This window comes from Salvelinus namaycush, chromosome 21 (assembly GCF_016432855.1).
Source record: "Salvelinus namaycush isolate Seneca chromosome 21, SaNama_1.0, whole genome shotgun sequence".
Classification (NCBI taxonomy): Eukaryota; Metazoa; Chordata; class Actinopteri; order Salmoniformes; family Salmonidae; genus Salvelinus; species Salvelinus namaycush.
The window spans coordinates 39,957,084-39,972,963 of record NC_052327.1 but is presented as its reverse complement, the minus strand read 5'-3'; the positions used below and the strand labels follow the sequence as shown (position 1 = coordinate 39,972,963).

At 40.9% G+C, this 15,880-nt stretch overlaps 1 protein-coding gene across 1 annotated transcript; it reads left to right on the top strand.

Annotated features, from left to right (window-relative positions):
• The first annotated feature begins 6,799 nt into the window (after positions 1-6,799).
• On the top strand, positions 6,800-11,694 carry irf7 (interferon regulatory factor 7). Its single transcript, XM_039017697.1, has 10 exons — positions 6,800-6,885; positions 7,238-7,394; positions 7,656-7,827; positions 7,967-8,070; positions 8,241-8,292; positions 8,432-8,581; positions 8,769-8,974; positions 9,215-9,416; positions 9,683-9,798; positions 10,033-11,694. The coding sequence occupies exons 1-10, from the start codon at positions 6,848-6,850 to the stop codon at positions 10,201-10,203; spliced, it is 1,368 nt and encodes a 455-aa protein (XP_038873625.1). The 5' UTR covers positions 6,800-6,847; the 3' UTR covers positions 10,204-11,694.
• The last annotated feature ends 4,186 nt before the right edge of the window (positions 11,695-15,880 follow it).

The following is a 15,880-nucleotide window of genomic DNA, read 5'->3' as shown; positions in this document are numbered from 1 at the left end:
CTATTGTTTGTACAGATGAACGTGGTACCTTCAGGCGTTTGGAAATTGCTCCCAAGGATGAACCAGACCTGTGGAGGTCTACAATCTTTTTCTGAGGTCTTGGCTGATATCTTTTCATTTTCCCATGATTTCAAGAAAAGAGGCACTGAGTTTGAAGGTAGGCCTTGAAATACATCCACAGGTACACCTCCAATTGACTCAAATGATGTCAATTACCCTATCAGAAGCTTCAAAAGCCATGACATCATTTTCTGGAATTTTCCAAGCTGTTTAAAGGCACAGTCAACTTAGTGTATGTAAACTTCTGACCCACTGGAATTGTGAAACAGTGAATTATAAGTGAAATAATCTGTCTGTAAACAATTGTTGGAAAAATTACTTGTCATGCACAAAGTAGATGTCCTAACCGACTTGCCAAAACTATAGTTTGTTAACAAGACATTTGTGGAGTGGTTGAAAAAGAAAAACGGGTTTTAATGACTCCAACCTAAGTGTATGTAAACTTCCGACAATAATGTAGGTTTAAGACTGAATTTAGTTTTTTTTTTAAACCAGAGTGTGATGACTTGGTTAGGATCACTGAGGCAGTGAAAATAGCTTTAAGGTGATGGTGGAATTAGAATAGGTCAGACTATGCAAAACAGAGGCTCCCTTGCGATGAGAGAGTACAAGACTGACGCAGTGCTTGTATTGATAGAGACTAAAATAGTAATAGACAGTGATATGACTTTCGGTTTTTCACCCCTGTGTGGTACCAACGCTTCCTACTCATGACCTGTGGGTGAGAGGTCAGATGAATCTAGAAAAAGGAGGAAATATGATTATACAGTGCATTCAGAAAGTTTTCAGAACCCTTCCCTGATTCTACATTTTGGTACGTTACAGCCTTATTCTAAAATTGATTAACTAAAAAATGTTCCTCATCAAGCTACACACAATACCCCACAATGACGAAGCAAAAACAGGTTTTTGAATGTTTTGATAATTTGTTACAAATAAAAACAGAAATACCTTATTTACATAAGTATTCAGACCCTTTGCTATGAGACTCAAAGTTGAGCTCAGGTTCATCCTGTTTCAATTGATCATCCTTGAGATGTTTCAACAATTTGATTGGAGTCCACCTGTGGTAAATTCAATTGATTGGACATGATTTGGAAAGGCACACACCTGTCTATATAAGGTCCCACAGTTGACTGTACATGTCAGAGCAAAAACCAACCCATGAAGTCGAAGGAATTGTCCGTAGAGCTCCGAGACAGGATTATGTTGAGGCACAGATCTGGGGAAGGGTACCAAAAGATGTCTGCAGCATTGAAGGTCTCCAAGAACACAGTGGCCTCCATCATTCTTAAATGGAAGAAGTTTGGAAACACCAAGACTCTTGCTAGAGCTGGCCGTCCAGCCAAACTGAACAATCGGGGGAGAAGGGCCTTGGTCAGGGAGGTGACCAAGAACCCGATGGTCACTCTGACAGAGCTCTAGAGTTCCTCTATGGAGATGGGAGAACCTTCCAGAAGGACAACCATCTCTGTAGCACTCCACCAATCAGGCCTTTATGGTAGAGTGGCCAGATGGAAGCCATTTCTCAGTAAAAGGCACATGACTGTCTGCTTGGAGTTTGCCAAAAGGCACCTAAAGGACTCTCAGACCATGAGAAACAAGATTCTCTGGTCTGATGAAACCAAAATTGAACTATTTGGTCTGAATGCCAAGCGTCACGTCTGAAGAAAACCTGGAACCATCCCTATGGTGAATTGTGGTCGTGGCAGCGTCATGCTGTGGGGATGTTTTTCAGCGGCAGGGACTATGAGACTAGTCAAGATTGAGGGAAAGATGAAAGTACAGAGAGATCCTTGATGAAAACCTGCTCCAGAGCACTCAGGACCTCAGACTGGGGCGAAGGTTCACCTTCCAACAGGACAACAACCCTAAGCACACAGCCAAGACAACGCAGGAGTGGCTTCAGGACAAGTCTCTGAATGTCCTTGAGTGGCCCAGCCAGAGCCCAGACTTGAACCCAATCGAACATCTGGAGAGACCTGAAAATAGCTGTGAAGCAACGGTCCCCATCCAGCCTGACAGAGCTTGAGAGGATCTGCAGAGAAGAATAGGAGAAACTCCCCAAATACAGGTGTGCCAAGTTTGTAGCGTCATACCAAGGAGGAGTCTAGGCTGTAATCGCTGCCAAAGGATCTTCAACAAAGTACGGAGTAAAGGGTCTGAATACTTATGTAAATGTATTGTTGTTTTTTTATATATATACATTTTCGAAAATTCCTAAAAACCTGTTTTTGCTTTGTCATTATGGGGTATTATGTGTAGCTTGAGGGGAAAAAACTATTTAATCAATTTTATAATACGGCTGTAAAGTAACAAAATGTGGAAAAAGTCAAGTGGTCTGAATACTTTCCGAATGCACTGTATATCGTGGTGTTTCCCCCTGTTGCATGTCAGTGTGGTTTTATTGAAAGAGGAGGGCTGGAAAGAGGAAGTGTTATTCTAGGCCCAGCTGAGAGACAACATTAAAGGTTCTCTCATCAAGAAGAGGGCATCCCCACTCCCTCTCACTCTCCTCGCTGTCTGACTTATTTTTACCATGTCTCACCATAAGCACATTATATAACAACACACCTGCAGATTTTTCACTTTGAAACTCTCAGTCCCATTTCTTATACCTCACGTCAGGACAGTGATGTTCAGCTCCTATTACAATGTACAGGAAATGCACAGGAAAATAACTGTTGTCTATAGCTTACCTTCAAACCAAGGTGAACAGTGGAGCAAACTGAAGGTGAAAACATTCAGCAACTCTTGGATAGATTAATGACCATTAAAAATACAGAGTATTATGTCTGTCTGACTGGCTGCATGGTAACTTGAATCAAAGGCACTGTTTAGTTACAGCATTGGACACATGCAACAGGAGATCTGCAGATGCCTGGTGAGAATGTATGAATGGACATATATAGATAGCATCAGTCTATCTAGAGATGTGTTGTTATTTTAGTAGGAACAAAACCTAATCTTGTATTTACAGTGAAGTTTCATAAGTGACTATCTGTGGTGAGCCACCCTGGATTCTGTCAACCAATAACACGTCACTCTCAGCAGCTGTTATGGGCGGCAGGTAGCCTAGTGGTTAGAGCGTTGGACTAGTAACCGAAATGTTGCAAGATTGAATCCCCGAGCTGACAAGGTAAAAATATGTTGTTCTGCCCCGGAACAAGGCAGTTAACTCACTGTTCCTAGGCTGTCATTGTAAATAAAAATTGTTCTTAACTGACTTGCCTAGTTAAGTAAAGGTTCAATTCAAATGTAAAAATATTTAGCAAACAAACCCTGAATGGAGGCTTGCTCTCAGACTGCAACCCAATCCACTACTACTATCCAGTCAAGTGGCCACATTCCTGAAGCAGGAGGGTGGCTTGTAAAAGGAATTAATATATTAGACAATGCTTGAAATTAAACTCAAAGGGCTGCAGTGGAATTTACTGATATTTTCATGCACATACTACTTATAACCAAATATAACTGCATTGTATCACCTTTGATATATTAAAAAAAATATATGACTTAAAGTCACTACAACAGAGTGCATTCGGACACATTGGTGTTCCCTCTGACACATTGGTGCGGCTGGCTTTCGGGTTAAGTGGGTATTTTGTCAAGAAGCAGTGTGGCTTGGTTGGGTCGTGTTTCGAGGACGCACCGCTCTCGACCTTCGCCTCTCCTGCGTCTGTACAGGAGTTGCAGCGATGAGACAAGACTGTAACTACCAATTCGATACCACAAAATTGGGGGGTAAAAGTTTTAAAAAATATATATATATATAAATTGTATTTTTTTCCCCTCATCAATCTACACACAAATGTATGACAAATAAAAAACTTAAATATCACCTTAACATACAGTTGAAGTCGGAAGTTTACATAGACCTTAGCCAAATACATTTAAACTAAATTTTTCACAATTCCTGACAATTAATCCTAGTAAAAATTCCCTGTTTTAGGTAATTTAGGATGACCACTTTATTTTAGCGTTATACCCAGGAGGTGTCTATGCTGTAATCGCTGCCAAAGGATCTTCAACAAAGTACGGAGTAAAGGGTCTGAATACTTATGTAAATGTATTGTTTTTTTTAAATATATATACATTTTCGAAAATTGTCCATTTAGAAGACCCATTTGCGACCAAGCTTTAACTTCCTGACTGATGTCTTGAGATGTTGCTTCAATATATCCACATAATTTTCTTTCCTCATGATGCCATCTATTTTGTGAAGTGCACCAGTCCCTCCTGCAGCAAAGCACCCCCACAACATGATGCTGCCACCCCCCTGCTTCACAGTTGGGATGGTGTTCTTCGGCTTGCAAGCGTCCCCCTTTTTCCTCCAAACATAATGATGGTGTCATGATCGTTTGTTGAATAAATGGACCAAGGCGCAGCGTGCGTAAAGTTCCACATCTCACAAAAAACAATAAAGGATAAACGATACGTGAAGGAAATGCAGTGCTCACAGGCACTACACAAAAACAAGATCCCACAAACAGGTGGGAAAAGGCTGCCTAAATATGATCCCCAATCAGAGACAACGATAGACAGCTGCCTCTGATTGGGAACCATACCAGGCCAACAAAGAAATAGAAAACATAGATTGCCCACCCTAATCACACCCTGACCTAACCAAATAGAGAATAAAAGGATCTCTAAGGTCAGGGCATGACAGATGGTCATTAAGGCCAAACAGTTCTATTTTTGTTTCATCAGACCAGAGGACATTTCTCCAAAAAGTACGATCTTTGTCCCCATGTGCAGTTGCAAACCGTAGTCTGGCTTTTTTATGGCGGTTTTGGAGCAGTGGCTTCTTCCTTGCTGCTCAGCAAGGCCTTTCAGGTTATGTCGATATAGGACTCGTTTTACTGTGGATATAGATACTTTTGTACCTGTTTCCTCCAGCATCTTCACAAGGTCCTTTGCTGTAGTTCTGGGATTGATTTGCACTTTTCGCACCAAAGTACGTTCATCTCTAGGAGACAGAACGCGTCTCCTTCCTGAGCGGTATGACGGCTGCGTAGTCCCATGGTGATTATACTTGCGTACTTTTGTTTGTACAGATGAACATGGTACCTTCAGGCGTTTGGAAATTGCTCCCAAGGATGAACCAGACTTGTGGAGGCCTACACATTTTTTTCTGAGGTCTTGGCTGATATCTTTTCATTTTCCCATGATGTCAAACAAAGAGGCACTGAGTTTGAAGGTAGGCCTTGAAATACATCCACAGGTACACCTGTGGACTCAAATTATGTCAATTAGCCTATCAGAAGCTTCTAAAGCCATGAAATCATTTTCTGGAATTTTCCAAGCTGTTTAAAGGCACAGTCAACTTAGTGTATGTAAACTTCTGACCCACTGGAATTGTGATACAGTGAATTATAAGTGAAATAATCTGTCTGTAAACAATTGTTGGAAAAATTACTTGTGTCATGCACAAAGTAGATGTCCTCACCGACTTGCCAAAACTATAGTTTGTTTACATATTATGTTCAACCAATTGAATTTACCACAAGTGGACTCCAATCAAGTTGTAGAAACATCTCAAGGATGATCAATGGAAACAGGATGCACCTGAGCTCAATTTCGAGTCTCATGGCAAAGGGTCTGAATACTTATGTAAATCATGTATTTGTTTTTTATTTTTAATACATTTGCAAAAATGTCTAAAAAAACGTTTTTGCTTTGTCGTTATGGGGTATTGTGTGTAGAGTTATGAAGGAAAAAAGTAATTTAATCAATTTTAGAATAAGGCTGTAATGTAACAAAATGTGGACAAAGCGAAGGGGTCTTAATATTTTCCAAATGCACTGTAGATCACTGATACAATCACTCAAAAGTTTCTAGTTGCATTTTAAAGGGCATTTGTCTTGTAGGCCATGCCTGTAATCCTCTGAAGTTCCTGGTTTATGGATGTATTGTGCAATATCAATGCAATGAAAGGACGAACACAATAGTGACTACAGTTGACACTGGTTACAATGCTAACAAAGTAGTCTGGCTAGTTTTCCATAGAGGAATTTCCACTCATGGATATTCATTTAAATAAGACACACATCTGAATGAAATTCTAAAGAAACCAGCTAAATGTAATGTTACAGGTGTATTGAAGTGAGTAAATGATGGGTCATTCATTCCCCCGCAATGTAATCTTACTGGTGATTTTGATACATTATAATTAGCCGACATGCTTTCCCAAACCCAGTCCCAAATCAATTCATATCTAGGTATAAATATCCAAAACAAAACTCCAGAACAAGGTGGATGACATTTCAACTTCAGTGACGTAGTCATATATACACGCGTTCAGCCTAATAGGAATCCAGTGAGGCGTTCTATCTACACGCGTTCAGCCTGTTGTCAAAATAGGAATCGATGCTGATCTCTCTGTATAAGAGTCAGATTGATTTAATGCATGTTTGTCATACATCCTATTATGTCTTGACCCTGACACCGTTTGATTGCTAACTTCAGTGTGAGAGAAAAATTGCCTACTTTGTTTGTTTCATCATCAGTTGGTGACAAGATTATTTCGCAGACTAACTTTCACTTTCAGACTGGCGTTTGTCATCGCGTAACACCCATTATTATACCAAACCAATGAGTTGGATACACATACATGCATTTTAATATTAAAGTACCGTCGGAAATACCATATTAAATTAATCTCCTCCTCCTCCTCTCTGTCCAGGGGAACTCCCTCTATCTGACATCATGACGCCTATAAAAATCTTGTGCCCAGCAATGTACCTGGAAACAATTAGAAGAACGCATAGTAGTACACTTCCATTGTATGACAGAAGTACGTGGCTCAGCATTAAAGATGCAAAGGTAATATTTTTCATATTTGCACGTGAGGTAAACAGATATGTTATCGCAATATGCAGACTAGACGGCTAGTTATAGTTACTGATAACAGTTACCGTAAAATAGAGTTAGGAATGTATATTCCAATGAGCTCGGCTATGCTTACTAGTGATTGTAGTGTGCTTCTACTGTAAAAACCTTGTTACCCTACCGATTAAATTGATTGTTGAATGTATAGTGCAATGATACAGTCTCTCTCCCTCTCTCTCTCCGTGAAATTAACAAGTGCTCTTCCATTGACAATAAGCTCACCAATGTTTCAGCCACTGTCTCTCTTTTCTGAAGTATGTATCTGCTTCCTCTCTGTATGTTCCAGCCGCAACCCCAAACCTCAGTTTGCGGACTGGTTGATAGAACAGGTGTGGACCGGGCAATACGCCGGGTTGTGTTTTGTGGACAACAACAAGTTCAGAGTCCCGTGGAAACACATCTCTAGGAAGGACTGCTGCGAGGACGACAGTAAAATATTCAGGGTAAGGAATAGGCATACATTGTGGAAGGTAGTGCTTTGAAGAGATTCAAGGAAATAGAGGCTGTGGTTTGATTGCAAACTGCAGATCTTGAGTCACGGTATTGTAATGTTATACAAATATATTATTAACTTGTTATGACACTTCAATTCGCCTTTCATCATTGTTATGTTGACAGGTTTGGTCAGTTGGCATGGCATTATTTTGCCTCCTAGCTACAGGATATTTCAGAAATTAAACTTCCAAATTCTTTGGTGGTTACAGGCATGGGCAGTGGTCAGTGGTAAAATCAACACGCATCCCAATGACAAGGCAAAGTGGAAGACTAACTTCCGCTGTGTATTGAACAACCTGACCAAGCGTTTCATGATGGTGGAAGACCACTCCAAGGACTCAGACGACCCCCATAAAGTCTACCTGATTATCAACAATGAGTGTATGATCAATAAGGCTTTTGTAATGTATCTAAAGTGTCACAAGACTGTGTTAGCCCACTGAGCTAAAGCCTAGCTCAGGTAGCCAACGCAAGTCTCCTCTTGCCCCAACTTTAATTTGATTATGTCTTCTTGTTACAGCTAACTATGGGAGCCCACACATAGAGGAAATTGCTGTGGAGGACTATGACATTGACATCCACAGCTCTCTCACCTCTACAGGCTACACCCCCCCAGGCATGGAGGTACAGTAATATTAAATCTATATTGAACTAGGAGCTGGTTGTCCAATTCTGCACTCCTAGAAAGCACTATTATATTTATTCTGTTCTATTCTCACTTGTTTAGTATTTTTTGAGGACAAATTCATTACCAAACCATTTCAAATCTGTGAATGTATTTTTTCTCCAAACAGCATGATAATCTACTCAAGCTTGTGAACACCTTAGACCTGAACCAACATACTGGTACAGCACACCTCCCACCTGTAGAAAGTCAACCCCTTACAATGGGTTGTTTATTACTCACACACAAAATTTTTATTTTTTTCTTTCTAATGAGATAAGAGACCAGTTTTCTCAAATCTCAATTTTTTCTTCTCCACAGAGGAGTGGGCAGAGAACTATATACACACACACCACCCAGTGGTACCAGAAGACTGCTACCCCTTCCAGCCTCTAACAGAGCCCCAGCCAGTCTCCCAGAACCACTCACCACCACCAGTCCCAGTACCAGTACAGCCGCCATACGACCACGGTATGCAAGGGCCATACATCCACAAGTCAATAAAAAAGGAAAAATACATACGTACAAGTTGTTGTTGTTATTGTGTAAATACCGTTTTACCATGTAGTTCTAGTCATTTCTGTACCGTAAAATAAAGTGCATTTCAGTCATGTAGTAAAATGTGACCTATTTGATGACCTCTCCCATCTCCCCACAGTGAACCAGGATGCCCTGCTCAACCTGCCTGCTGCCCAGCCGTCTCTCTGTGACCTGGAGATCACCATCTTCTACAGGAGGAGAGAGATGATGAAGACCCAGGTGTCAAGCCCCATGGTTCAGCTCCATTACCAGTGTGATGTCCCTGAGCCCAACGCCCAGACCCTCTGCTTCCCTAGCACTGACGGCCTGCTAGACCACAAACAGGTAGGGGTGCTGCTACTATTCACCTGCACTACTATCTGGCGTTCTGTGTACATACCTGTGGTTTTCCAATGTGTGTCTTTGTTGTATACAAGTGAAACTGACTGGTCATTCACTAGCAATGCACGTAGCATTAAGAAACACTAACAACAAGTCTTAGCAACATGACAAGCAAAAACTATTTTTTTAATCCCATACTAACTTCTCTGTACCTCTTTCTTCCTCTGCCTTCATTTCCACCAGATTGAATACACCAACTGTATCCTAGGGAGCGTCCAAAGGGGTCTTCTCCTGGAGGTACGAAACACGGGTATCTATGGTTACCGGCAGGACAAATGCCATGTGTTCTCCAGTACTAGTGACCCCAGAGAGGCACACCCTGAACCCAGGAAGATGCCCCAAAATGAAATGGTACAACTGTTGAGCTTCGACAAGTACATGACTGGTAAGTTTGGCTCACCGGATTACACAAAGATCATGAAGACAGCTATGAAGAATCAGCTCACACACACACACACACACACACACACACACACACACACACACACACACACACACACACACACACACACACACACACACACACACACACACACACACACACACACACACACACACACATATCTCTCAGAGACAGACACAAATCAGTATAATGCTAACCTCAGTCCATTTGACTAATGTCAGTGTTTTGACATCCATGAACCCATTTAGAGCTGACAGCATTTAAGGAGAACAGAGGAGGCTCTCCTGACTATACCATCCATATGTGCTTTGGAGAGAAGTTCCCAGACGGAAAACCCCTGGAGAAGAAACTCATCATTGTCAAGGTAAAAAATCTCTCTCTCATGAGCTTTAACCATCAAGGCAACAGCCAGCTTAGAGTAACGTAGAACAAATTGGTTATGAACTAATATTTATTGCGTGTAATCTAATGCAATTACTGCATATGTCATTTTTTTATTAATCTCTTCTCTCTCTAAATATTTTCCTCTCCCTACCCCTCCACTCTCTTCTACTTTCCTCTTGTCCCACCTTCTCTCCGTTTCCCCTTCGCTTCCCAGGTGGTTCCCTTGATCTGTCGTCACTTCCACGAGGTGGCCCAGGGGGAGGGGGCGTCTTCCCTCCAGAACGACAACATCAGCCTGCAGATCTCCCACCACAACAGCCTAATGGAGCTTATCAGTGCCACCTGGCCCGACGGCCCAGAGCACACCATGGGGCAATACTTCTAGACCAACAATCGTACCACATCCCCACCCAGCCACTTAGCCCCTATCTAGGATTGGTACCACATCCCCACCCACCAACCCACCCAGCCTATCTAGGACTAGTACTAAATAGACCTCTGGGTCTGTCCCAATTACGCACTTTGGGCCTATCCCAAATTGGTCCTATGGTTGTGTTTCTAACCCTGGTTGTGTTACTTTACTCTACTTCTAGACCAGGACTGGTATCTAATAGACCTCAGCTAGGTGTTGTTTATTTAACTGGTCCATTACTCTACTGATTAGCTATATCACTAATTTAATATTCCCTCAGGAAAAACATTTTTACAAAAAGTATATATGACGTAATTATTTGTAAATTATCTGATCTGTAATTATATGTACAATTCAAATGTGTAGATATTTGAAAGTGTTGGTCAATTTCTTCAACAAATGATCAGGTCTATATAATTATCAAACATACATTAGTAATGGAACGGAAACACAGACTCTTTGTTTAAGTATTAAAATACACCTTTAGTAATATAATTTGTAGGCAGAAGTTGGTACAGAGTACAGTATAACAGTATATGATAGTTTCTCCCCAAGTTCTTCAAAATGTCTAAGACATCCTGTAACTCATATAGCCTCCCCAATCCCCCTGATGTAACTTTCCCTAGCAACAACATTTTAATAAATCTAACCTCCCCCGGACAGCAGGAACCATCTTATCAGCAAGTAAAAACTCAGAAGTGGGTTTGACCGAAACTTGACCTTTCATCACAAGTATAGGGTCATGACAAGGTGAACGAGTAAGCATCTTCTGACAGGTGGCTGGTTTCATCAGGTCTGCCTTGTGTTCTCAGAAAACCAGATAACCACGGTGGGATCCAGACAGGAGGAGTCTGAATGTAGACGCCTTCTGATAGTGTCTGAAGGGCACAACACTCAAAACAGGTTTTAACACACACACAGAGGTCTCCTGGAGAGGAGACCGTACAGTTTATCATAACATAATTTATTAACCCTTTTAAAGGTATAAGGCCTTCGTTTAACCCTCTTTAAAAGTCAGACAAATGTTGATAGTGTTACATTATTCTGATGATGAATCTATGTATCATATTGCTATCAGTGTGTAATGCACTAGGCGAGGCCATCCTTCTCTTGTTAGGTTAACAGAGAATATGACATTGTAACTGTTTTATTACTGTTTTACAACTGTTTGTGGGATTTTATAAGTGAAAATCAAATCACTGTCTCAGCCTGTCTGTATTGAGTGTCTCGTTTAGTGGTCTGTTCTCTTCTACTGAAGAATTCCCAGCTTCTGTCCCTATGGGCCACACTTTAAACCTGTCTTGGTCGCTCAATCCTTCAGTCTATGTTCTCTATTATTATTTTGTATTGAAAAACGTATTTTATTGTATTGAAACTGAGCAAGCATCTATTTCATTGTCAGTGAACTGCACATTGTATAGTATGCAAAATAGGAGCAATAAACTCTTTATTAGGTAAACCTGGTCCATCCCTTGTTTCATTTGACCTTTATTTAACTCGGCAAGTCAGTTAAGAACAAATTCTTATTTACAATGACGGCCTACCCCTGCCAAACCCTAACCCGGACGGCGCTGGGTCAATTGTAGGCCACCCTATGCTTCCCAATCATAGCCGGTTGTGATACAGCATGGAATCAAACCAGGATCTGTAGTAATGCCTCTAGCACTGAGATGCAGTGCCTTAGACTGCTGCGCCACTCGGGAACCCCAACGTTGTTTTACATTTACATGACATGACAAATGCTTCTGTCTCAATGCAATCTCTACAACAGTTATTTATGGAATGTTTACTGTTTAATGGTTACTTTAGTACTGTACGTCATCATGCTCCCTAACTAGTGTCTAGGTACATACAGATAAGGAACTGCCAGATGTGTCATAATAGCCGGAAGTAAAGCCGCACTAGGAGCTACATTTGAAATTGAATATATTGAATACATGAAGCAGAGTGGAAAGAATCGCATTAAAACACGATATAAATGTATTTTCGACAGGGCTGTGGTCACCATTCATGTAATACAATAAGGCAAAAAATTAAGTAGGGTGACTGGTTGTGGTGGATGGGTAAGCGTATACCGCGAACGTCTAGCATGCGAGTTCAAATCTCATAACTTTAACATTTTAGCTAATCAGCAACTTTTCAACTACTTACTATTTTTTAGCTACTTCACAACGACTTAGCATGTTAGCTAACCCTTCCCCTATCCTTAACCCTTTTAGCTACCCTAACCCCAACTTTAACCCTTTAACTTAACTCCTAAACTTAACCCTAACCTTAACCCTTACCCCTAACCCTAACCTCTAGCCTAGCTAACGTTAGCTGATACCTAGCTAGAATCCGTAACTTATCATACGTTTTGCAAATTCATAACATTGTACGTTTTGAAAATTCGTAACATATTGTACCTTTTGCTAATTCGTAACATATAATATGAATTATAATTCGTAACATGTCATACGAAATGGGTGATGGACATCCACAAATGAATACATACCCTACGAAACGTAACATATCATACTAAATGGAGCATCTCGGATTTACATACAGAATAATACGAAATGCTCTGAGACCAAGCTGCTTCATAATAGATTCAATGACATCTCAGATTGATTTATTTGCAAAAAGCGACAGTTTCATTACAAACAAGACACACTGGTTTGGCATTGGAGAAATCTGGTAAGATTAATATATTTTAATAGAGTAGGTAGGCCTATTAATACAGACATTGGTGATTTTACCACTGTAATCAGATCTGCATTATTATGTTATTGTAAATTAATTGATTAGCCCACTAACCGCATGTGTTAAATGTGTAGTGTGGGGCTATGAATTGGACATCTAGTAGGCTATTTGCTAATAGGCTAATTATGTTCTGGCTCGCCAACTAGCTACAAGCTCAGAAACAAATTGGCTGGAGGCCAAACCTAGTTGCCACCCCCATTGTAAATTATACACTGAACAAAAATATGAATGTATAGTGTTGGTCCCATGTTTCATGAGCTGAAATAAAAAATTGCAGAAATGTTCCATATGCACAAAAAACTTATTTCTCTCATATTTTGTGCACAAATTTCATTACATCCCTGTTAGTGAGCATTTCTCCTTTGCCAATATAATCGATCCACCTGACAGTTATGGCATATCAAGAATCTGATTAAACAGTATGATCATTACACAGGTGAACCTTGTGATGAGGACAATAAAAGGCCACTTTAAAATGTGCAGTTTTGTCACACAACACAATGCCACAGATGTCTCGAGTTTTGAGGGAACATGCAATTGGCATGCTGACTGCAGGAATGTCCACCAGAGCTGTTGCCAGAGAATGTAATGTTCATTTCTATACCATAAGCTGCCTCCAATGAGAATTTGGCAGTGCGTCCAACCAGCCTCACAACCGCAGACCATGTGTAACCACACCAGCCCAGGACCTCCACATCTGGCTTCTTCACCTGCAGGATCATCTGAAGGGAGAGGCGGGGTGCTGAGGAGTATTTCTGTCTGTAATAAAGTGCTTTTGTGGGGAAAAACTCATTCTGATTGGCTGGACCTTGCTCCCCAGTAGCTACACCCCTGCCCAGTCATGTGAAATCCATACAGGGCCTAATGAATTTATTTCAATAGACTGATTTCCTTAGCTAGAGAATATGCTGAAAAGGGATTTGAACACTGGTTTCATCTAGGAATGCCATCACTTTGCAGGCAGAGATTTCCACTGCTAGTACTCGTCACTAGTCAGTCACTGGCCTGTTTTAGTCTACTGCACTTTTTTCTTTAAAGTAATGCTGTCTTGTCATAGCACAGTAGCTAGGTAAAAGTGATCATTTTTAACTTAAATAACACATTCTAGGGTAAGTGAAGGCTGTTTGGACAAAGACACTTGTTTGGTAGGGTTTAGTTTGTTGTAACCTTGTACGAACACTGTGAAGCGAGCATTTAAATATTCTATAATTACTTTAGATAAAAACTTTTGAGGCACCAAAATAATACCCTGGAAATTATAATAAAGTATATGCCATTTAGCAGACACTTTTATCCAAACCAACTTAGTCATGCGTGTATACATGTTTTTACATATGGGGGGGTCCTGGGAATCTAACTCACTATCCTGGCATTGCAAGCACCATGCTTTACCAATTGAGCTACAGAGGGCCACTTATCTTTAAAAAATATATATTTTATAATAGGACTTCTTTTGAGAATTAAAATAAGAAATAACTTTAGAGATAATTGTATTTTTTATTATTAATTACATTGTCCCAGAAAAATATGTACAAACATTTGAGTGGGCCTCCGGTAGTCTGGCCCAGGCCCAGTGGGACGTCCGGTAGTCTGGCCCAGGCCCAGTGGGACGTCCAGTAGTCTGGCCCAGGCCCAGTGACACGTCCAGTAGTCTGGCCCAGGCCCAGTGACACGTCCAGTAGTCTGGCCCAGGCCCAGTGACACGTCCAGTAGTCTGGCCCAGGCCCAGTGACACGTCCAGTAGTCTGGCCCAGTGACACATCCAGCAGTCTGGCCCAGGCCCAGTGAGAGGTCCAGTAGTCTGGCCCAGGCCCAGTGAAACCTCCAGTAGTCTGTCCCAGGCCCAGTGAGCTATAGTCAAGGCAGCAGTAAGGATAATACAGACCTGCCAGGGACGAAAAGAAAACCCTCTCCACTGGCTCAGTTAGTATAGAGCAACAAACCATTGCTCAGAGAAACCTACAGCAGAATAGTTGAAATCAGGCATTGGTTGGGGTTTCCACCTTCATTCCAGCCAATTCAGGCATTGAAATGCATTCCTATGGAGAAATGTCATGGCTGCTTTAAAAGTTGACAGGAATTGAACTGGAATGAATATAACCCCAATCCTGGTGAAATACCCTTATCTCATCATTTCATCACAGTTTGAGACGAAATTGTAAAAATGTGTAATATCCTCATGTAAAATATTATGGTATTATAATTGTGGGTTCCTTTCCAAAATGTTGCCCATACGGTCAAAGTTATCCCTTAAATGTAGCATGTTAGTAAAACATGATCAGAGCAAAATGTAAATTGGGACAAATCTTACTTTTATTTCACTTAGTTATAATTTTGTGTTCCCTTTTTGAAGCACTTGTCCTAAGTGTCAAGTAAATGAGGGAAGAAAAAAGGTACAGTACATGCTCAAATCCAATCAACCCCTGGACACTTCAAGTACATCTGAAAGGATCAGATAGGTACAGTATAAACAAATCAATAATAGCTCCATCTTGCCTCTGACATACCTATCCAATCCTTTCAGGTTTACAGAAGTGCCAAGAGGATAATATTCCGGGATTGATTTGACATTTTTATCGTTAAGTCCAAGGTGCAGGACAAGACAAGCTTAGCCAAAGGCAGGTCCACACACACCCGTTCTACTGAACACACAGTATGGACACGTCAATTACAAAAAAGGAAAAGATAGGGTGACAGTGTCAAGCACTTTTCTACATAGAACATTTTAGAAGAGATTAAGAGGAATCTGAAAATAAATTGAGAAGGACAACTGTTTTCAGGCACAGTGGACAGCAGTATTCATTAGAAGGAAGGAAGCCAACCACCTCCAATGAGAAACAGTGTTAAGGATGACATGACTTGCATACAGTATGACTAGGGCCAGTTTCTCCTACCCACGCCACCTGAC

Bases quoted from the DNA above. Each gene is read 5' to 3' on its own strand.
- irf7 (XM_039017697.1), top strand. From the start codon at position 6,848: ATGACAGAAGTACGTGGCTCAGCATTAAAGATGCAAAG. The intron at 9,417-9,682 runs GTAAGTTTGGCT...GAACCCATTTAG, and splicing joins CTTCGACAAGTACATGACTG to AGCTGACAGCATTTAAGGAG. The intron at 9,799-10,032 runs GTAAAAAATCTC...TTCGCTTCCCAG, and splicing joins AGAAACTCATCATTGTCAAG to GTGGTTCCCTTGATCTGTCG.